Source organism: Andrena cerasifolii, chromosome 1 (assembly GCF_050908995.1).
Source record: "Andrena cerasifolii isolate SP2316 chromosome 1, iyAndCera1_principal, whole genome shotgun sequence".
Lineage (NCBI taxonomy): Eukaryota > Metazoa > Arthropoda > Insecta > Hymenoptera > Andrenidae > Andrena > Andrena cerasifolii.
In genome coordinates, this window is record NC_135118.1 from 21,093,859 (window position 1) to 21,116,589 (window position 22,731).

At 40.7% G+C, this 22,731-nt stretch overlaps 2 protein-coding genes across 4 annotated transcripts in view; one reads left to right on the forward strand and one right to left on the reverse strand.

The window, feature by feature from the left end:
- Positions 1-19,796, forward strand: part of LOC143378009 (uncharacterized) — a 64,149-nt gene extending 44,353 nt beyond the window's left edge. Inside the window, exons 12-19 of one of the 3 annotated variants that reach the window (XM_076829888.1) lie at positions 9,772-9,926; positions 10,386-10,573; positions 10,678-10,707; positions 12,487-12,589; positions 12,688-12,849; positions 15,181-15,413; positions 16,353-16,564; positions 16,708-19,796. In XM_076829888.1, coding sequence (XP_076686003.1) covers positions 9,772-9,926; positions 10,386-10,573; positions 10,678-10,707; positions 12,487-12,589; positions 12,688-12,849; positions 15,181-15,413; positions 16,353-16,564; positions 16,708-16,862 — 1,238 coding nt within the window. In that variant the 3' untranslated portion in view covers positions 16,863-19,796. Of the gene's footprint in view, positions 1-9,771; positions 9,927-10,385; positions 10,574-10,677; positions 10,708-12,486; positions 12,590-12,687; positions 12,850-15,180; positions 15,414-15,895; positions 15,945-16,352; positions 16,565-16,707 lie in introns of those variants that run through there. The other 2 variants (XM_076829892.1, XM_076829891.1) reach the window with 2 other exon arrangements.
- On the reverse strand, positions 19,784-22,727 carry LOC143378310 (leucine-rich melanocyte differentiation-associated protein). The gene is made up of 4 exons (XM_076830015.1): positions 22,576-22,727; positions 22,245-22,472; positions 20,766-21,144; positions 19,784-20,135 (listed from the first exon to the last, which is right to left on the reverse strand). The coding sequence occupies exons 1-4, from the start codon at positions 22,633-22,635 to the stop codon at positions 20,056-20,058; spliced, it is 747 nt and encodes a 248-aa protein (XP_076686130.1). The 5' UTR covers positions 22,636-22,727; the 3' UTR covers positions 19,784-20,055.
- Positions 22,728-22,731: the final 4 nt, after the last annotated feature.

The window sequence follows — 22,731 nt, forward strand, 5'->3', positions numbered from 1 at the left end:
GGAAGAGCAATAGATTTTAGGGAGCGATCAATTTTAGGGATCATCACATTTGGAGAAGCGGCAAATTTGGGGGAGCGATAGATTTTAGGGAGCGCCAAATTTTGAGAAGCGGCAAATCTGGGGGAGCGACAAATTTTGCAGAGCGATAAATTTTAGGGATCATCACATTTGGAGAAGCGGAAAATTTGGGGGAGCGATAGATTTTAGAGAGCGTCAAATTTTGAGAAGCAGAAAATTTGGGGGAGCGACAAATTTTGCAGAGCGATAAATTTTAGGGATCATCACATTTGGAGAAGCGGCAAATTTGGGGGAGCGATAGATTTTAGGGAGCGCCAAATTTTGAGAAGCGGCAAATTTGGGGGAGCGACAAATTTCGCAGAGCGATAAATTTTAGGGATCATCACATTTGGAGAAGCGGCAAATTTGGGGGAGCGATAGATTTTAGGGAGCGCCAAATTTTGAGAAGCGGCAAATTTGGGGGAGCGACAAATTTCGCAGAGCGATAAATTTTAGGGATCATCACATTTGGAGAAGCGGCAAATTTGGGGGAGCGATAGATTTTAGGGAGCGCCAAATTTTGTGAAGCGGTAAATTTGGGGGAGCGACAAATTTCGCAGAGCGATAAATTTTAGGGATCATCACATTTGGAGAAGCGGCAAATTTGGGGGAGCGATAGATTTTAGGGAGCGCCAAATTTTGAGAAGCGGCAAATTTGAGGGAGCGACAAATTTTGTTGTGCGGTAAATTTTGGAGAGCGTCAAATTTTGGGAAACAAATTAGAAAAGGTTTAAACACAGAAGCTTGATACAACATTAAAAACAATTCACTGCTTTTTCCATACAGCGAATAAGCAATAAATCATATGTGACTTGCCACAGACACTTGTTAGCCTAGGGGCGCCCGATCTCCAAATCCGCCCCTGGATCGAACCCTTCCATTCGCTCTATTTTTCACAAGAAATACAGAAAGAATAATTCAATGTCACCACTTATGAACCAATACGGAATCTTCATTCAGCTATTGGATAATTACAATCTTTTACCGCGCGCGAGTTACCACTTCAAACAAAAAAAAACTGTGGCCGCGCGGCGACGCGCTGGCTATTTTCTCAAAGTATAAATTTACTGAATCTCAATTGCAACGGTGCTCACTATCAGCAGATTCAGCGTTCGTAACATATTCAGACCTTGCTCAGCGTCTATCCCTTTTACCCTATACCAGCGTGCCTGGCATAATTCACCGCGTTCTACTTCGCTCGGTGTCTTTCGCCATACGAGACGTATCTACTGCGTGCACGCTCTCCATGCTCCCGTACGTGTGCGCGTATGGAAAAAGTGGAAGAATATTTCGGTGCGACGGGAAACGCACGGCTATCGCGACCAGCCTACTGCACGGTATTGAATTTAACCGGGTGTCGTAACGTCGGAGGCACGCTGTGCCGTTGCTCGCCCGCGTTCGCTGTTTTACAGAAGCGTAACAGGTATCCGTGGCCCAACGCTCTACGCACGCTGCTCTATCGCGATAATGCTGCGCACGTTTCGCAGCACGACTCGCGCATTATACGCGGGGCGCAGCACGCTCCTAGCATCCGAGCCACGAGCGCCTATGCCAGCAACCCTTTTTGCTCGTTACCCGTTCTCCTCCGATACGACGAAGACAGGTTTCCGTACGATGCGGGAAATTGAAACAAGCGCACTTCCGTTGCTCGATTTTGAGCCGAGCTTCCTGCGGAACAAGCGACGTTCACGGTACCTCGTCGCATAGTTGTTTTTGCTTGACTATAGGTTCCTGGGTGGTGTTTCTGGATTTATTATGTGGGAAGTGGAGATGCTATTTTATTGGGAAGGGTGAATACTTGAGGGTGCATGGAATTTGAGGTCCTCTCTATTTTCTGAGGTATAATATTTCATATATTGTTTTTTTTTGAGGAGTAGATATCTGTTTTGTTTAACAAGGGGAGGACACCGTGTGGTAGACACCGATTTTCATGAGCCTTGGCACGATGGATCTATGTCGAAAATAAGTAAATAGGTGTCCGAGCCTTTCAGACAATAGGCTTTAATATTTACAAGTAAATTATTACAAATTTCATAGTGGCTGTGGGGTTTTAGTGGGGAAAAATCCCACACTACCCTGGGGCTCCCGGGGGATTATGAAGAAGTCGGGGTGCCCTTTGAAGACTTCCCCAAGTTAAAAAGAAATTTATAAAAAAATATGTAATTTATTAAAACAAATGTATAAAGTTTTTTTTTAACGTGGAGACATCCTCGAAAGGCACCCCGACGCCTTCAGAGAGGAATCCCCCGGGGGCGTCAGGGTAGTGTGGGATTTTTCCCCATTAAAACCCCACGGCAACTATGAAATTTTTAATAATTTCCATGTAAATATCTCAATTATTAAGGCCCATTAGCAGAAACGCTCGGACACCTGTTTACTTATTTTCGACATAGATCCATCGTGCCAAAGCTCATTAAAATCGGTGTCTACCACATGGTGTCCTCCCCTTGTAAGTTAAAGGTTGAACTCTAATTATTTCTTTATTAAATTATTTTTTATTTATTTTAACAATTTCATCTCTCGCCACTATTTCCATTGTTTACATTTAGTCGTTGCTGAGACTTTTGTCTGGCGATAGAAAAGTCTCGTGTAAAATCTGATCGTGGATTCGCACCTTAATAGTTTCTATAAAGGTTGTAGAAATTTTGTCGCGCGCTTTAAGACCATTGTAAATAGAACGCAGGGTGAGCGAAAAGTCGTTAGTTTAAAAATTTAATTTCTTTGCTTTTACCGAACTATGAAAATTTATCTAAGCACACAGAAAAATACACTTAGCTGAGATTTCGATCTACATGTCGCCTCAGGCTATGCCGCATTATGTCGCATGTGACAGCTCAGTGCGAGCTCCAATCTGTTCAATACAAACTCCCTTACAATATCAATTTATTCGCCATCGCACATTTTATTCGATTTGTATAAATTTAAAGAAAAGGCTATTAATGAACGTAAATTATTACTGTCTATTTAACTATTCGTTGCTCGATAGTCCAGTAACTCCCAGCCAAAACGCAATTCAGGAATAACGATGTAATATGTAATAAATTCTGCAGTGGGCTGCAGGCAAATACTACGTAAATGTTATGTGACAAACAGGATTGATTTATAGACCAATGTTTAATGACAGTGAACCTGCCTGCGTTTACTTTGTCAATAACGTCACACGCTGACTAAGTGCATGCAGAGCAAAAGCTGCAATGGCCGTCGATAAACACGCTTAAGTCGTAATTCCTCTTCAACCGCGCGAAACTAGGCAATGCACTTTCTGTAACGCTACTCGGAAATGCGATGGACACAGTCAGTGGAGTGGTGTCGACTACTTTTAAAATGCGTGTCACTTTTTTGCGAGATCAAGAAACGTATATGCTTTGCTTAAAACAGAAGGCGCAACCTACTTCTTCGTTTTTTTCATTTGTATTTCTGGAGCTCCAACTACTCTGCTTAAGCGTAGTGATCCTCTAGGTCTAGGCAGTGATCGGAAGAACGTGTATCGTCGCTGATTGGTTGCCGCGATTTGGAGCAAAAGCGGAAGTAGACAGAGAAAGAAACTGTAAAAGAAAAAAGGACAGAAATACTGACAGAAAGAGAGAGAGAGAGAGAGAGAGAGAGAGAGAGAGAAATACTGATAGAAAGAGAGACAAAGAAATACTGATAGAAAGAGAGAGAAATACTGATAGAAAGAGAGAGAAATACTGATAGAAAGAGAAAGAAATACTGATAGAAAGAGAGAGAAATACTGATAGAAAGAGAGAGAAAGAAATACTGATAGAAAGAGAGAGAAAGAAATACTGATAGAAAGAGATAGATAAACGTTTAGATTATATTATTTCCGGTTTTGCTCCAAAATGACTGTGATTATACCAATCACTCCCTAGAGGATCACTATTTAAGGGAACTAGGCAGTCAGATCGCTCGAAAATCAGGTATTTTTTGCGAATTAATTACAAGGAGATGAATACAAATTGTGACTAGTAGTTTTAGGTAATGTTTGTTAATACTATAAACAGTAAAAAAAAATTATTTGAATAATATATACATATGTATGATAGCGGTACAGTTGCCTGATATATAGGTGTTTTTTTTCTGGAGCTGCTGTAATTTTGTAGTGATTCTGGCCGTAAGAAATTGAATTGTGAAGTATCCTCTGAAATTGATACGTTGCCCTGAACCTATTAAAAAAGAAAAAAAATAAAAATTATAAGTACAGCGGTTGTAAAGCGGCAAATTTTAAAGAAATGTGATTTTTCGCCAGGGAGAAAAACCATTTTATTATTTTTTTTTTTGCCAAAATAGGAGTTTTCACAGAATTATGCTTAGCTTCAGGTTGTAGCTAGACGTGTTTCACATATGCTGACTTTTTTTCAAATCGACTTGCACCTCCGTTTTTTCGCAATCACTGCAAAACGAACAGGAAATATGATTCCGAGAAAAACGCGTTTAAAGCTTCGAAAGAGGAATTATTATTCTACCTGCGTGCGCGCAGGAACGGTTTATGCCGCGCTCGACCTTTCCGGCTGTAAAAACCTTAATTTTGCGAACTTTAACATAAACCAAACGGCATTTTACTCGGGAAGGGTGGTACTTTCGAAAAATACAGCAAAAAATCCAGTTTCTGACTGCCTAGTCCCCTTAAGCGAACTTGACAGCGACATCTACTTTAAACGACTTATCTTTTGTATTTCAATTAAATTTATATCGAACTAGCCTTACTACTCGGCTTCGCTCGAAATTTATAATCTGATTTTATAAAACAAAATTATTTTATTTATTTATTTTTTGGGGAAAATAGTCATAATCATCTGGATTAGCTAGACATAACGAGCTGGGACACATTTCGTACCCCAGAGTTTACCTTTCGAAAGTTTTTAGGCGACAAACTCACAAACACTTTCTGCTTCATATATTAAGATCGGAACTTAAATTTAAGAAATGATAACTCCACAGAAAACACCGCACATTCTTCGGGATATTACAGCAAGCAACATCGCAATGAAAGAATCCTACTACAGGTACCTTTATCTAAAAAAAATACACTTCTTTCGCGAGTACATACTACCTCTTCTTTAAACCAAATCACGCTTCGATAGAGTAATTCGATAACAGCTAACCACCGAAGTTTATTCACGGCAAAGGGTGCTGATTCTCTCCTCGTCCGCGCTGTTTTCCATAGTTGCGGCTGTTAACCACGGCAGTGGTTAATTTAATTAGTGGTAGGCTCTCAACGGCGTTTTCTAAAGGAAAAGGCAAATTGGCGCGAGATTCACCGGCATGGCGGACCACGTTAAACGGAAATCGCGTGCTGCCTTTGTGTGCCCGAAAGACAAACTTCCTTGGTCCCTTGTTCCTTCCTCGGTTAAAAAGTATCGCTATATCCCGAGCTTCGTGCCTAGCTTACATTCAACACAGCTTGCGAACAGCTTCGATGTTTCTGTGAAACCCCTGCAGCGCCTTATGGAACGGGATCCTCTAGACCGAGCAACCCGTTGTAGAATCCAAGTACGGATGTAAAAGCGTGAAACCGCCGCGGGCAAGTCCCCTAAACGGGCCGATAAAAAATTTCTCTTGGAAACCCATTGGTACGTATCAATGTCTAGTTGAAAATGACGTTCCAATGGCCATTAAGCTGAACTCTGTAAGACTTTCGCCCACGTATGCATGTGGCTTGCTTGTATCAGCCTCCAAGTACGGTATTTCCCATGCGGGCGTGCGCTCACGCTCGCGTTCTTTCACGCACCGGTGTGCATGTGCCAGAGGTTCACCTGAATAACTCCAGTTACATTTCCCAGATACTTCTCTGCGAGGAGAATCGTCGGAATTGGAAATACTGTACGAATAGGTGCGGGCCATTCCGCCCCGAATCGGTCACTTTTGTACGCTGCCCTATTTAGTTAAAATGTCCTGTCTAACATTTTGAAACAACCGAGAAAACTGAAGTTTTATCATTTACTTTGTACCGTCCTTATTTTCCTTCATTCAAATTAAAACATGTCATTATTTCGTAACAGGCAAATATAATTTTTTGCAATAGGTGTACCGGTAGATGATGTATTATTAACGTACCAATTAATTAATTGTTTTATATAGGATATTATAAGCATTTGCAAAGGAGTTAGGTTAAATACTTTATACTGTTTATAAATCGTTACAAAGCACGTAGAGTTTTCTAACTTTACTTAAAAGGTAAAAGACGCGTGGAACTTTAAATATTTCAACATATCTCAACAAATGAAAGAATGCTAAATAGGACAGTTTAACTACGGAGGGCAGTATGTACCTCGATGTCAGGGATCTTGATGATATACTGTAGGGGTTGTCTTTAAATTACGTAAGGCTTTTTTGGGGAGGGGTCGCGAATTTCTTACGTTTTCTTACAGAGGGGGGAGGGGCGTCAGGTACCGTCTTACGTAATATTTTTCAACCCAATTTTCAATAAATACAAATTCTATCATTAATGTTCCAGAAAAGTAGATTTAGTTTAAATTTCGAGAAACCGAGTTAAATGAATTATATAAACCTTTAACAGAATTTTAATAACTGAAAAAATTGAATGTAAAAAAATATTACGTAAGGAGGGAGTTGCAATATCAAATCTTACAAATTCTTATACTTGGGGAGGGGGGAGTACGAAATCGCTAAAATTACCCTTACGTATTTTAAGGACGACCCCGTAGTCCTTGTGAAACTAGAGGGATGGGGTTAATTCTTCATTTTGCTAGTTTCGAAATTGTTAAAAAAAATATAATACCGTAGAATTTGCTGTTTTAGGAGATTTCTACTGCAACTGCTTTAACAAATGAATGTTGATCTCTGAAACTGTTACGCGTACACATTTTCTTCTTCGTCTCTTTCAATCGCAAAGGATGGGCCCCCCTTACTGAATTTTTTTCTCCCCGATAGTCATTTTTGTAACATAAAAGTAATCAAAATAGTTTCATTCTCAACTTCGATCTTAGAGTCATATTTTTAAAATATTGAAATCATCGTTTCTTTATTCTGTGGTCTTCTGCCTATTTACTAAACTTTTCTAATTGGCGGACACTTAAATTGTAACGAGAAAAGCGTGTAAAAAAAGCTTGTAATGTAATGAGAAATTTCGTAAACTATGATTTCTTTCTCAATGCACGTATTATTGTTTTATGTGGCGAGATGTGTGTTTTTTGGAAAGTCAAGTGCATCGATCGTTTTCACTGTCGCTTAGCAAGGACTATTTCAATTTTATAGTATATTTATTGTTTCACTCTGTAATAAATAATTGATGGTGTTAAACTAATCGATTATTTTTTCACATACGCAGTAAACAATCCTCAATGAGTATACACAAAATTACATGTGCCTATGTATTTCGAAAACTGTTACATAACAGCGGCAAAAGAATTTATGATTTACCAAAATAATTGGTGAATTCGAAGCATGAAATAAACGAATTACGAAAGGCATCTTTCTCACCAGAAGTTCCTACAACCATTCACCTTGACACACATTTCTCGCACTTGCTCGTAGAAATTGCATCTGAAGTGTACACACGATACTAAAAACCTCTATCCTAATCATATAATTAATATACATCGAATCGTTGTACCAGGAGACATAAATTAAGAAAAACAAATTATCCCCTTTGCATTTGTAGATGCAAAAATACAATTCGTATATTTATTCATAAACAATAAAAGATTAGTTAGAAAAAAAATCTAGAATTCCCTTTCATCACAAGCGACAGATTTTTTTTAAAAATAATTAATTCTACTTTAATCAGTTTAATCTGCTAAAAATCAATTTACACTGTTCTTATTTCTAAATTCTCAAAGAAGCATTTCAACACACGTTCATTGAAATTTTCTTCAATATTTAAATGTGTTTGTTCACGCAAACTCTGACAATTCGAGCAATTTTTTTTATAAAAACTGTCCCAATATATTTAAAATCTACTACTCTCTATAATCAGGTAACTAAAAATTCATCGAATTGGTATATTTCTTAGAAAATAAAAAACGACGTAGGTCACTTTCGCCTCCTATTAATTAACGTTCCACCAATCCAGCCGCGATTAAACATCCAACAAATTCGATATATTTTTAGCGCAGGACTTTTAAAGCGTGGGCTCGATATCATCCCTTATCGTAGTTCCGTTGAGGCGAAACCTTGAAGCAAAAATCAGCTTTATCGTTATTCTCGTTCCCCTCGGCAGATTATCAGAAACGGGCATGGAGCAAACGAACCAGTATCGCGAACGTTTCGCTTCGGCGTGCATCTCTTTCAACGGTGCTGCTATCCAAGCTTAAAAATTAAGCGAACAGCCTCCACAAGTCGGAAACTGCGCCAAATTACGTTTACCGAACCAACTGCGCTCGATAGAAGCCAGCAGAAGTGGCATTCTACGTGCTTGGACACTAAATAGAAGTGCACCGTCGCCGCGCGATTTTAATTATTTTCCAATTAACGAGACTCCTTTTCCTCGACGTGGAAAGGACGTCGACGAGGGAACCGCGGAGATCTAACGAACGAATTTTCATAAAACAAGAGTGCCACGACTGAGAAGTCCATTCGGGGCCGTCGGAGTGAAACGAACGAGCATCCGCTCGATTTCCGAACGAGAAGAAAGTGTTGCAGGGAACGTAGAACTCTGCGCAACGGTTGTCCAGCGAGAAGAGTGTACTTAGAGATCGCACACCATACTTTTTACTCGATTATCTACAGCGTTACATTCCACCTGAACAATGGGGAAAAGCGTGCACCGTTTAGCTTCCATTTGGTTCCTGAATTGTTGCCCCGCGTCTTGCTGTTGCAAGGTGCCGTGTGACGCTGCTCCCGGCGAAGACTTGTCGAAAGAGAGAATGCTGCAAAATAACGATCCTCGAGGGAAAATGATAGATGATTCAGAAACTAAAGAGCAGATAGAATTAACGCGTATGCAATCGCGGGACTGGCTGATGGGAAATGAAGTTGGTACAATGTCCGACGACGATTCCATCACGGTGGATGCGATGGGGCACAAGGGACCAAAGGAATCGCAGGAGATCACGTCGTCGTTTAATTGCATCGATCCTGGAGATAAAAGCTACTCGTCGAGTGTCACTTCAGGGCTTGCTAAACGAGCAGACAAGACGGTGCCAATGGTCTCCAAGGTGGATAGGGTGGGCACTTATACTGCCTGTGGCGAGAGGACGGACTCTGAAAGCGGTTACGAATTACCTCCTCTTATGGAGATGTTTCCCAAGTGCAGGCTGAAGAAAACAAACCGACAGAAACAGTTTAGGCTCGGTTCGAAGAACAAAGCAAGTTGGTTCATTCACAGTTTCATGATAAATGGCAACGGGCGTTAATAGTTTCGGGATGTTTTAATTTTGTATGTTGGACAAGTAGCCAAGAGAGGCAGAATTTTTTAACGATTTTGTGGAGTACTTATTAATTCAACTGAAATCTGCATTTCTCATGTATACAAATGAAATTATACGAGAATTTTTAATCGTCGAAATCTTGGAATTTTAATCGAAATGTTTGACTGTGTTACGATTCCATTGCACGCATTACAAATTCCATTATTGCTTTTCTGAGTAATGGCTGATTTATTAATACCCAGATGGTTGTATTGTGATGTTTCTTTAAATTGTTTGTTTTATTGAAGGGGGCGGAGGAACGGATGTTTTTCTGTCTAGATTTATTTAACGAGTAATTAACGTATCAGAGTGTCATTCGAGATTCCTAATCTTCCAATTGCAGATGACGGAAGCAGCTTGTCGGAAGCGTGCAGCACACCGATCATCGGCGCAGGATCACGGACAGGATCTAGTCACACAGTGATCGACGTAGATGACATGGACTCTGGGTTGCATTCTGGACACCATGCAACTCGTGCATCTTTGTCAAGCCTTGGAGTAAGTGCAGCACATGTTCAATTAATTAAAAACAAAGATAGCATTCTTTAGCCAATAACTCCAGAGAATTTATTGTCAGCTCTGAATAATCCTACAAAAGACTCTCCAATTAATGAAGAAACTTTAAGTAACAATATTTATTACACACGTGTAAGTAACGATACACAGATACCTTTATTGGAAATCATTTCATTACTAAATGAAAGCAGCAAAAAAAATTAACAAAATCCTTTACTATGCACTTCACTAATATGCAAATGAAGAAATCGAAAGTTGTACTGTGCTGTAACACTGGCAACTTTAAAACTGTCTACGTATCTCATTCAAATTTCCAAACGGACAATTATGCAGAAATATTTCGTCCCCAACGAGTTGGAGTCGTGTATTGGAAAATAGAATACAAAATAATCATCGAGTCGAGGCAATTACCCACATAAATGTTTGGTATCTATCTTTCAGGCTCGTTCGGATTCAATGGCGTCGGTTTACAGCGGTGCTGGAGAGGGACGATGCTGTCGTTCGGTTGTCGTCACTGGGGAAGTTGAATTCGCTTTGCAATACGATTACAAGCATCTAACCTTCGAGGTGCATGTAACTAAATGCAAGAATCTCGCGCCCGTTGACGTAAAGCGAAAACGTTCCGACCCGTAAGTAACGCATGAATCATTTGCCCAGGAACGGTTTGCCGAACCGATTCTATTGATCTTGTCTGATTTTCAAACTACTAATCGTTCTATTACCTCACAAATAGTTATTGCCAGTTTGTAGGAGCGATTTACACGTTAGTAGACCTCTTTCTTAAACATACACGCTAGACCTGCGCTGTTTAACTTCGCCAAAACATTTAGTCAATCACAGTATCATAGTACATACACTGCTTCTGTAGTTGAAATCGTAGCAGAGTAGAACTTCGACACTTGAGTGGAAACACAAATTTTTACTTGAAAGAGAATTTTGTCGAATTTGTTTCCTCGCGAGACACTTAGTTGTAAGCAGTTCAGATATTTAATAATGGGAGTGTACAATGGGGCCATTTTGTTGCACCAATTTTCTTCTTTTTGTAGTGGACTTTTTAATAGTTTCAAGGGAAAATCCCGAGGGGAAAACAAGGGGTGGTTTTGAAGATAGAGCGCCTTTACGCTAATAAGGGTCTGCCATCCTTGGGTGTGAAATATCATGAAATATTTTAATTTAAAAGAGTCGAGACAATTTCAAAATTAATTCAATATGGCAATTCATATATAAGTCATTGCTAATTCGTTATATGAAAAAAATTGAATTGTTTTTAAAGCTGTATCAAGATCTGTGTTTAAACCTTTTCCAATTTGATTCGTTCAAAATTTGTCGCTCCTCCAAATTTGCCGCCCCCAAAAATTTACTCCTCCCTAAAATTTGTCGCCCCTCGCCGCTTCCCAAAACTAGGTGCTCCCCAAAATTTGCAGCTTCCCAAAATTTGATGCTGCTCAAAATTTATCTCTCCCCAAAATTGACCGCTCCCCAAAATTTATCGATTCCTAAAATTTGACGATCCCCAAAATTTGCTGCTCCCTAAAATTTACCGCTTCCCAAAAGTTATCACTCCCCAAAATTTGCAGCTCCCCAAAATTTATCGCTCCTCAAAATTTTACGGTCTCCAAAATTTGCTGCTCCCTAAAATTTACCGCTCCCCAAAATTTGCCGCTCCCCAAAATATATCGCACCCCAAAATTTGCCGCTCCCCAAAATTTATCGGTTTCTAAAATTTGACGGTCCCCAAAATTTTCTGCTCCCTAAAATTTACCGCTTCCCAAAATTTATAGCTTCTCAAAATTTGATGCTCCTCAAAATTTACCGCTCCACAAAAGTTATCATTCCCCAAACTTTGCCGCTCCCCAAAATTTATCGCACTTAAAAATTTGCCACTCCCGAAATTTGCCGGTCTAGGGTACAGTCTACTTCGCCTATACTCAAATCTGTCTCTGGAGGAAACATTTTTTATTCAAATTAATACAAGTTTCGTAGAATACTAAATAGCATTAAATATCTATCTCTCTGATTACGCTGGGGATTGATTTAAGGGGCTGAAACACCCCCGCCAAATTCGCCAACTGATCTTTCTCTAATCGTTTATTCGATTCTATTTTATTTGTGTTGCACATTGAAGGTATCACTCGACAAAAAAGACTGAAACGTATGCATTAGTTTGCGCAACCAGCGCTCTGTTATTGCAACTTCTGTTCCGAAATGGTAAACACGCTTGATAAGAAGTTTCCCTCCTCGCAATCAAGCACGTCACCTTACTGATAGTACCGTATCGAATTTGCATGTATAAAAATAATCTTCCACTGTTCTATACATTCAAAAACAAAATTAGTATGTTGATGTACACAGATGAACAACCTGATTGCTCGGTGATCTTCCCTCGCATCAGTTTCTCTTCAACCTTATAAAAGCATTGCAAACGCGGACAATTCCAAATAATTCCTACATAAATGGCCCCAGTGTACATTTCTCACGTTGTTGTAATCGGAAACGCTATCCCCTGAGGAATCGTCCATTTTGACATAAGATATTCCGCCAGATACGTGAAGGTGTACCTGCTGCCTGACAAGTCGAAGAGCGGCAAGCGGAAGACGAAGGTGAAGAAGCACACGCTGAATCCCGAGTTCAACGAAACGTTGAAGGTAAAGTACCACGATTCCATACGCGAACAGTTTTGCCTGTTCCTCGCTGTTCTGCATGAGAGTTAGAGCTTGGATGGTTCGCCACCACGACGTTACAGTTCCATATGAGTCTGAGCGGCCTGGAGACCAGGACACTGTGGCTGACCGTTTGGCATTCAGACATGTTTGGACGCAACGATTTCCTCGGTGAGGTCCGAATGCCCCTGGAGAATAAGATCTTCGACGACCCTACGCCGAAGTGGTACCCGCTTCAAGAAAGAGTAAGTTCATAAACCACTGAGCTCATAGAGAATTAACCCTTCGGGTGCTGATATTAATTTGGACGCTCGGTGTACGCCTCGTGCGGGATTCCTCTAGTTGTATCTCTTAACCATAGTCGCTAAACGCCCATGGGCGTTCTCAGCACACGTATATGCGCTCACGACACCCGAAGGGTCAAGTAGTAACAAAATATTTATTATCGATGGGAGAGATATAGTGAAATTCTTTTACCAAGCGTTACGTAAGTACCTACGCTTACAAGGGGTGGGTAATATTTGAACGAGCATTTTTGAGGGATAAAAACAGTTTATATTTCTTGAGGGTGATAGTTGGACGAAAATTCTAGTATGCTAGGGGACTTTAAACTTTAAAGTGACTTCAGACATTTATGTCTCCTTTAGCATGATAGGGTTTACGTGCTTACCTGCAACCCCTGTTGCACCACAAGTAGCAACGTCTCGAGTTACCACTTGGAAGAGGAGAGATCGAATTCTGTAGGGTTACTTTGTTCCATTACGTTCTTATTTTCCTGTCTTGATTTCGTGGCACTAATAATCATAGTATTACGCTCCTCTGATTACCTTGATATAAAAAAGAATGGGATTAAGAAGTTCCAAAAGAACATTATATTTGGAAATGGATTTCTATGCAAATTACAAACCTTCATCTTTCAAAGTAGATATAATCAAGAAGATGAATATTCTTGAAACAATTTTCCATTAAAAATCTCTGCTAATATTCTAGATTTTATTTTCAACAATCGTCCTCTGCATTTAAACTCAATCTCGTAAAAAAAAAATTATATTTCGTAACTTCTCCTCGTTAGTCACTTACTCGACTTTCGCCAAACGCTGTTGTCTCTTAAACTCTGTCCTCTACAATTACATTTATTACGATTCCGGCCACTTATCTTCCTACATCTGAAAGTCTTCGCGCCTTAGTGTACCAGTCCACTATATCTCTTTCAACGACTATACTGTAGCTCGTGCTAAATATGAGAGCACGCGAGAACAGCCCGGGAGAAAGTAAGTCTTGAGTACAGACTCAATTATTCTCTGGCACATAATTAGAGCCCCCTCTGTCTGTTTTTATTTACGCGAACACGCTCGATTGACACACTTCGCGGTAGGAAAGCAATACTGCACGACCTGTTACCTCGACCGCAAGTATTTAGCGTGCCTATAGTTCTTGAATACACATGGAAGATTTAAGTTCGAGCAACAGCATGTAGGCAAACAGTAGTCTAACCCGAGTATCTGTTTCTCAAACAGAAATAATACTTTGGCTGCACTTCATCGAGATGCATTTGCATGTACAAAGAGAATTAGAATTTTCACTTGGTAATTAGTATAATATGAATCGTCTACTAAATAGCTTGCATAAAAATGTAAATAGATTCGATACTGATTACGCAATTCATTGTCCAGCGGAGATTTATTTAGCGTTAATAAAGCTACAGGATTATTCTTGTGAAGTGGTGGTCAATATAATTATTCTCAAACACGTGGAAAAATGATTCATTCGTGAATTTTTTTTTTGTAATTTAGAGCGCCAAGACTCGCGTGTTAAAATTCATTATTCAAAGTCTGAAGCACGCGATGGTCAAGTGATTTAGAAATCACATGCAGCTGATAGATTCGAGATTGAAATATTAACATTTATTGCGAAAAAGAATTTCTTGTGAAATTGAAACCTTTTTCTTTTTGTTTATGTAGCTTCCTGCAAATCGACGATTTTCCGTATTGCTCGTGCAACTGCCGTGGAAAACAACGTTGTATTTATTTATTACTACTTCCACGAGGGCCACTGTACACGGCCACTGTACACGCCCCTATCGACCTACGCCACGCGACCACTGATCACCGAATTGCCGTTCTTCAGGCGTCCTGACCCGAAGTTTCAAACATTAATAACTAAAAGACCAGGCCTCCACCGCAATTTCTTTACTCTTGATTTTCGTCTTATTTTCCCACGTAGAATCACACATTTCATTTTCCACTGGAGACCACTTAATTCGTTGCCTTATCATACCGAGACACACTCGTGACGCGAATTATCTTGCTCATTCTGGAGTAGATGTGAAATTATTGAATTCAGCGAAGAAAAACAACTCGCTAATCGTTGAATGTATTTAAGCTACGCCTCAAGTATGCAACCTGTAAAATTCTCACAAACAAGGGGTTGCAAAAGATCAATTGAGACTTGGCAATGATGTGCGCTAAATTAAGGTGCTCACAGATTCAGCGCGAGCTTTCTTGACTTAAGATAATTATATTTTATAAATTGTTATTTGAAGTGTAATTATTGTGTCGTGAAATTGTAAATTCTAGACGGAACCGTTCGACGATCCCATTGCATATAAGGGAGAGGTGATCGTCGGCTTGAAATTCGTGCCACCAGATCCAACGCAACAGGAACGCGAGCGAGAAGTGGGACAGGACCGTGGTGTCTCCAAATCGAAGAAGAGTTGGAGTCGTGGCGCGTTGCACGTACTCGTGAAGGAAGCTAGAAATTTGCAAACAAGGGCGAAGAATTCGGGCACATGTGATCCATTTTGCAAAAGGTATTCCGCCCGAAATGTGTTCTATTTTTTTTTTTTTTTTTGTAAAATGTTATAGCTGCGTTCAATGCGTAATTAACGAAAGAGATGGTTATTATATTCTCCGAGGAACGGAAATGTAACGTATCCGAGTAGATGGCAGTTCAAAAGAATCAAATTCGTGTTGGAAAGAAATTATTTTATCAGTGTTTATTAAGGAAACGTTAAAAAAATGATCAACTAATAGTTTCCTAGTGGAATTTGTAAGTCCTTGTAATAATAATTCTAAATTTTTAGGACGAATTTTGCCAATTTTAGTGATTTGTAATAGATTTTATGATCTATGATGCAAGATATCTTATTTGAGGAGATAAATTTACGGTCAGCATGACTCGATTTGAATTGTTGAGGCTTCGAATTCAATTGCAGCTTAGACAATAGGTCTTTATTAGTAGAACTATCTAGTTTTGAAATTTTAAACATGCGAAATTCTTTGTTCCCGCAAGGTCTTGCTCTTTCATTTTCAATAACGATGGATGATGTATCATAAATTCACGCAGGTATTAATAAATCCTGGGTCACACACTCTGGGTAAAAGCTTCCCATAAAAAATATAATAAAACTGACTCGAGTTTTACAACAGTTCTATAAAATGTTTCTAATGCAAGATTTCTGAATTCCACGAATTTAACACACCCATAATTTTCATTTTGAGACCTGAACAATTTTTTTGCAAAAGTGTAAGGAAACCAAAACTACATCTCCAGACAGTTCTTAAAACACTCTCAGTCACGATTTTAAATTACAATCAGCACAAGCGTATCGGTATTAAAGAAAAAAGATGTTTCATAAAATACAATTGCCGTAGTCGAGTAACGACTAATTTCCTCTTAACACTACATTACTTCTACCCGAAGAATTGCACAATGTTCCTGGGACATCAGTAGCTCTGAATCTTTCCAGCTACTTACTACCTGACAAGGGTCGCTCAGGAAAACAAAAGACTGGAGTGGTTCGCAGATCTGGTGGCTCGCCAGTATGGGGTCACACTTTCGTTTATAAAGACGTGAGTCTACAGGAACTAGCAGAACGTGGCTTGGAATTGACTGTCTGGGACCACGATCGTATAGCTAGCAACGAATTTTTGGGTGGAGTTCGATTTAACCTCGGCACAGGTACATATATTCAAATAAAGATACTCCACACACCCCATCTCTATTTTCATTCTCAATTGTTCTCATATCTTGTAAAATAACAGCTTTTAACGACAGCCATTGGAACACTATCACAACATACGTAAACCCATGAAAATTTCCAGGGAAACATTATGGTAAACCAGTGGACTGGATGGACGCTACTGGCCGGGAGCTTTCGCTTTGGCAGAGCATGCTCGAGAGGCCCAACTTCTGGGTAGAGGGTTCCGTGACCTTGAGGCCGAACTTGCATAATCACGGGAAGAACAATAGCTCTTAAGGATGCCCTAGCATCTTGGTGATTTCCTTCGTACTTAAGTGGACCTTCCGAGTCTCCGTCTAAACGAAGCTCGAAACGCTTCGGCCTAGTTTAACTTAAATTGTATATACGTGGCTGCCTTAGCGCGCCACACGGTGAATAATTTTCGAAACGCGACTTTTGAAGCGAAAATCAGTGCCTTTAGGAGCGACGCGCCGGCGTCACATCCTGTCCAGGGCACAATCGAAATTCTCGGCGACCCTACGCCCGTCGACGCGCTGTCGGAAGTGACCGTCGCGAGCACGGTAAACTACCCCCTGGGACCTCCATACCGAAGAAGTTCCGAGCAGCCGGACCTCGATTCTTAAAGTAGCACTAACTTTACGTCGAGTTTAATTTGTACATGATTCGCAACCGTTCTATCGTAGCTTTCATTCCCTTTCGACGCGTCATTCTATGGGTACACCACACCCAATCGTGTCTCTGAATCTCTATACGAAACGTTGCGTGATGCATGCTTCTCTGGAAGTCATAGTACTTAAGTATGTCTGTAACTCTTTTTGTTTCCTTCGTTCAGTTTGTTCGTTGTCTCCTCCGTTTTTTTTTATGTGTCTTTTCCTTGGCGTCTAGAGGGAAACGAAGACAGGTCCTAACTAGACGGTCGACGAAGTTAGACGCGCAAAATTCGTGCAATATGGCGGAGGGCGAAGCTCCGTTCTCTCGAATAAGTTTAACGATGGTAGGCGATTGCGTGGGGGAAACTCTTTAACGGGCGTCCGTCCAAATGCGAAGCGGGATGGCTATCGAGTATCAACCATTTGCGTTCCTCGTGGCCAAGTGTATTATCCATGGAAGAGGTAATAACGTTGATTGTACAGCCTTGCTCCGAACGTGCCAGCTTCTTGGACGAAACACTTTTCACTCGCGACGATAAGGAACATAATTGGAGAAGTACCTTCGCAGAAAAATTGTCGCACTTCATCGGATCTTTTGTTAAAGAGGAGGTACGTCGATGAAGCTACGGAAGAGAAGAGAATACGATTGGCAGAGGGAAGAAGTAAGCTCTCGTACAAGAAGCTCCAACGTTTGGAACATGGCTGACGTTGTGGACACTTACCTTTCTTGGTGAGAAAGATGCTTCCAGTGTGTACAATACTCCGAACGATTTCTCGCGTCGAGCATTGCCAGACCCATGGAACGGTGTATTTGAGAAATTAAATACAACCGGTTTCCAGTGCATATAAATATATTCATTATAGATGTTATATTTATACATTCACGTAGGATTATACATATATGTAATATGGTAAGCCACGGGGCTTTGGATCAGCTGTTATCAGCAGAGACACGCGAGCGCAGCATCGGTGTTGTTCCGCGTATCCCGCGTCACGACCGCGAAGTGCTCGCGATAAAAATTCGATAAACCACCGCTGATACGTCCAGGAAGCATCGTTCTAGGAATTTCAGTATTCGAGCGCACTGATCGCGTTACTTCCGGAATGAATCGAAAGGCCGGCGTATTCGTGCTTAACTAATTATACAGCGACGAGTCTCCGGTTATTCCATGTAAGCGTATACATAGCATGTAACATCGTGTACTTATCCGTAAGGCTCTTCCTAAATACAGGGTTAACAATCGTAGCTACAAACTGCCTTCGACGTAAGTTCTCGCGCGCACAAACGCGCGAGTCGATCGGTGGATCGCGTGAGAGGGGGACTGGGAGGCGCGTAGAAAGAGGCTTCCCGTTTGATGGTTGCGATAGGTAGTGAAACGAACATTTTTTTTTGCGCGTGAGAAAGTATTGTTGCGGGACTATGTTGTGTACGTTAAGGACCAATAATACTAAATTAATAATAAAGTCGATAATAGGAAGAAAGAGTGTGTTAAAAATTTACGACATGCGTACTTATGAGCCATTTCAGGCGAGACACTCAGTGACGCGGCAATGGAGCCCCTTTTCACACAGGCTGAGGATCGATTCGTAATACAAGTGGAGAAGGGAGCGATTTCTTGTGCGAAGATAAGTCAAAACTGTAAAACACACTTTATTAACTGAGAAGTGACTGGAAACGTTGCCCCTGTTGTGATAAGTACAACTATGCCTGTAAAGTAATTCGACTGATGTCTAATTACTGCAGTGAAATCCGTGTTAACAGGTTGAAGTCTCGAGTTAAGTTACCGTGGTTTGCGAAAATGTTGACTAGCAGAAACTTGGTGGTCCGATCGAGTGTATCCTCGTAGGCCCATGGTTCTCTAACACAGTGGTAGAGGTAAGGCACACGTATTGTCGCTATTGGCCGAGGCGTCACGTCAACGAATCGGTCAGCAGCGTGACGAAGAGAGCGAGGGGTGCAGCGTGTGCCGCTAACAACCCCTTGCCCCGCTCAGCATCCGGCCGTCAACATTTTTGCAAACCACAGTACGTCCCCAAGCGTTTGCTTTGGTAACAAACGCAGCTCGATGTTCGCTTTGCGCAAAATTCTCACAGAACTTCAAAGGGACATTTCTCAAAACCGCACGCCACTTAGAATGCTAACCTGGCTTCTGGTTAACGAACGATGACTTAACAGTACACGTGAACAGGACTCGATGCGCAAAATCCTCAGGCGAAGAATATCTATATTGTACTTTTCACTTATTTTTACCCAAGGAACTAGTAGCTCGCATCCTGGCTGTATTACGAATGCTATTAACCAGTTCTATACGCAAGAATGAGATAGATGGTAAGCTACAGAGAAAAAGAGGATTAGTGGCTCTAGCGTCCAAGCGTACATCTGAATGATAGCTGGCAAGTAATGTTTAGGCACCTAGTGTCCCGTCTGGAAGAACCTTAGCTCCGTTCGAGGCCGAGTGTCCAGCAACGCGACACCCGATCAATCTGAACGGAGTCGAATCCAACATCTATTTATATGTCACTCATCAGTGTACGTGATAATAAAAATTTTATACGTTTACACGAGTCGATCTATGCTTTATTTGATATCAAAAAGGGGACAATGGTAACAAGCATAAAGCAACGACTTACTCGAACACGCCATCGAGCGCGTACACGAGCTCCTCCGTGTCATGAAAATATTGGGCGTATAAAAAACGATTTGTGCATCAGTTTCTTAACGGTACTTACTCCACGGGCTGAACTGTTATCTTCTCGTTAGCCAGAGAAGCGCGGTCGCAGTTTACTTCCAAAGGTACTTGGACGTACTTAGTCTGCGTTCAAAGATCATTGTTCGAGATGAACCGATTCCCTTCGGAGTTCTTCCCAGAATACCGATATTTGCATTTACCGAAGGCACCTAAATCAGAAACAGATCAACTGCATTCCCGTTAACCGCGCTAATTCACTTGGGACTTCTTCTCCAGCAGTTAAACAATTTAATATCGTTAGAGCGAGTCCTAATACAAATCTAAGAGTAATTAAGAGTTGCATACAATCAGGGGATTTCCATGGAATTTTGGAGTAATCAGTCTATAAACAGAATAATGATCTTGCTTGTGAAATCTAGGGAATTCAATCCCGGGATCTTAATCCCGGCTGTTTTTTTTGGATTCCATTTTCATATTTTTCAGTTGGTCATAAAGTAATTTAGGTTTTTAAAAATTTTCGAAATTCCCGGGATAAGTTATAACTTGATATATCAAATCCCGGGAGTTTTAGAATCCAAAAAGCAGCCGGGATCCCGGGATTCAATTCCCTAGTGAAATCGCTTCTTAATTAACATTATACAGAAATGAAATTGAACATGTTCAAAAGAAATACAAATTTAGACGCGATAGTATGGGGAATATTAAAAACAAGAGAGCCATCTTTTTATACAAGTCTAAATTTGAATTGCTTAATTTTGAAAATGGAATTGATGTCTTAGCGAAGAGAAAAGTCGTACGATAACAATGAAACGTGTATAATGCGACGTTAATAATCGTACCTTTGTGATCGAGAGGGTCGCGAATCGACCTTGGCAGAGGCGTGTAGTGGATGTTGAAGAACATGTCGTCGAACTCTTCCATCGGGCTGGGCACGCACTTCGACGACGAATCTGGTATCAGTTTCACGGTCTTCGAGTACTTTCCCCGGCTTTCAGCGTCCAGTTTCTCTTGCCTGGTGACTGGACGCGAATCGAGGAAACGGAGGCTACAGGGCAACACGTGTATCGCGTAAAGCCTGTAACGATCGTAATCCTCGTCGTCCGTGGACGTTGGATTAGTTAATTGATCAGGGCATCCTGGATTGCCAAGCAGACTCACGTACTCCACGTTCGGGCAGCACTCTTGTATCGCTTGCAATGCGGTATCTATATCGGATATCTAAACAATTTCACCTTGAATAGATCGAGTAACAAAGGCAACGCGACTTAAATTTTGTAAATCGTGTAGAGAAAAGAAGTTTAATAAGGTTTGTTAAAGGCTACGCTCAAAATGCATAGTTTTACCGAGGAGGTATTACTTCTACATTCAAAAACAGAGGGAAAATGTAGAATAACATTTTTTTACTCGAGCTTTCGTTTTCGAGAAAATTGAGTTCAAAAATTCTGCAGACACGTGTGTACTTAGCTAGCAACTGAACGTTGCTAGTAACTGCTGAGTAGCTCTTGTTAGAATTTAGATAATAAATGCAATAGAATATGCAGAATGACATACCTTCTGATTGTAAAAAAAAATACAAAAAAGATCGGAAATTTTTGTTTATTCCAAAAACACACAAAATTAATCGTCTCTATTACTTCCAAAAACCACACGAACTTTCTTAAATCCCTTATAGTAGTGCTAGGAACACGTACTTTATTCGATTTACCGCAACAGTGAGTAAACGAATTATTCAAACAATTAAATTCCACGAAGGAATTTTGTTCATTGAACTCTTTCCTATATCCATATTTGAAAGCGCTCGTTTCGACACCAATAAATACGAGCATCGATTACATCATCGCGTTGACCACATTTATAACGATAACTACGAGGTGAATGACACCAGGATCACAGTGCCAATTTACATATCTGACATAAGACACCAAAAGTGTATCATGCACTCGCGTTCAGAATTTAAATTACCATCAACAACCCGTCAAACCTTACTTCCATGTGTTTCAAGAGATACAGTTACCCGCCTTACGCACACGCATTCAAACTTTAAATTTCGATGGTCCGTCGTACACGATGCGCGTCGGTAAGTATATGCTTTTGTCAGCAACTGTACTCCAGCCCGTAGAACTCGCGTCATATAACGACACGCTACTCGAGATACATGTCAAAACATACCGATTAAAACTAATCTATGGAACGTTTAATTCGTCAATTGAACATATACGTCGCCAGATTAGTTTCCTTCCATCGCTACCACTTGTAATTCACGGTAACACATTTCTTCATCATTCTGCTAAATGGATATGTAAGAAAGAAAAACAAACCTTGTTGTTGTTCACGCTGAGCGTGGTCAACATCGGCATTTGAGGCAACGTCTTAAGGTCCCGCAGTTTATTATTGTCAAGTATCAGCTCTCGTAGCCTTTCGAAGTGTTTGACGGCAGTGATGGAGGTTAGCTCGTTGTAGGAGAGATCCAGACTCGAGCAATCGTAGCCGACGACACCCACTAATCCCCCGGGTATCTTTTCCATCCGTTGCCCCGTGTACCAAACCTAGATCGGCGAAGGCACGTGTGAGAATTTGAACGCACTAGTGTAACGTTGCGACGGAGTAGACGCTCCCGAGTGGATAATAGTTCAAATACACTTTAATTACCCGTCCACATCGCACCGTCAACGCACTCCTATTAAAGTCTTGTTGGCCTCGTTCCGCCATCTTTCACGCACAACTCGATGCGATGAGAATTATCATAAAATAATAAGAGTGATAATGCCAAATCAGCAGTAGAGTCGCCATTCCATTAGATCTTCG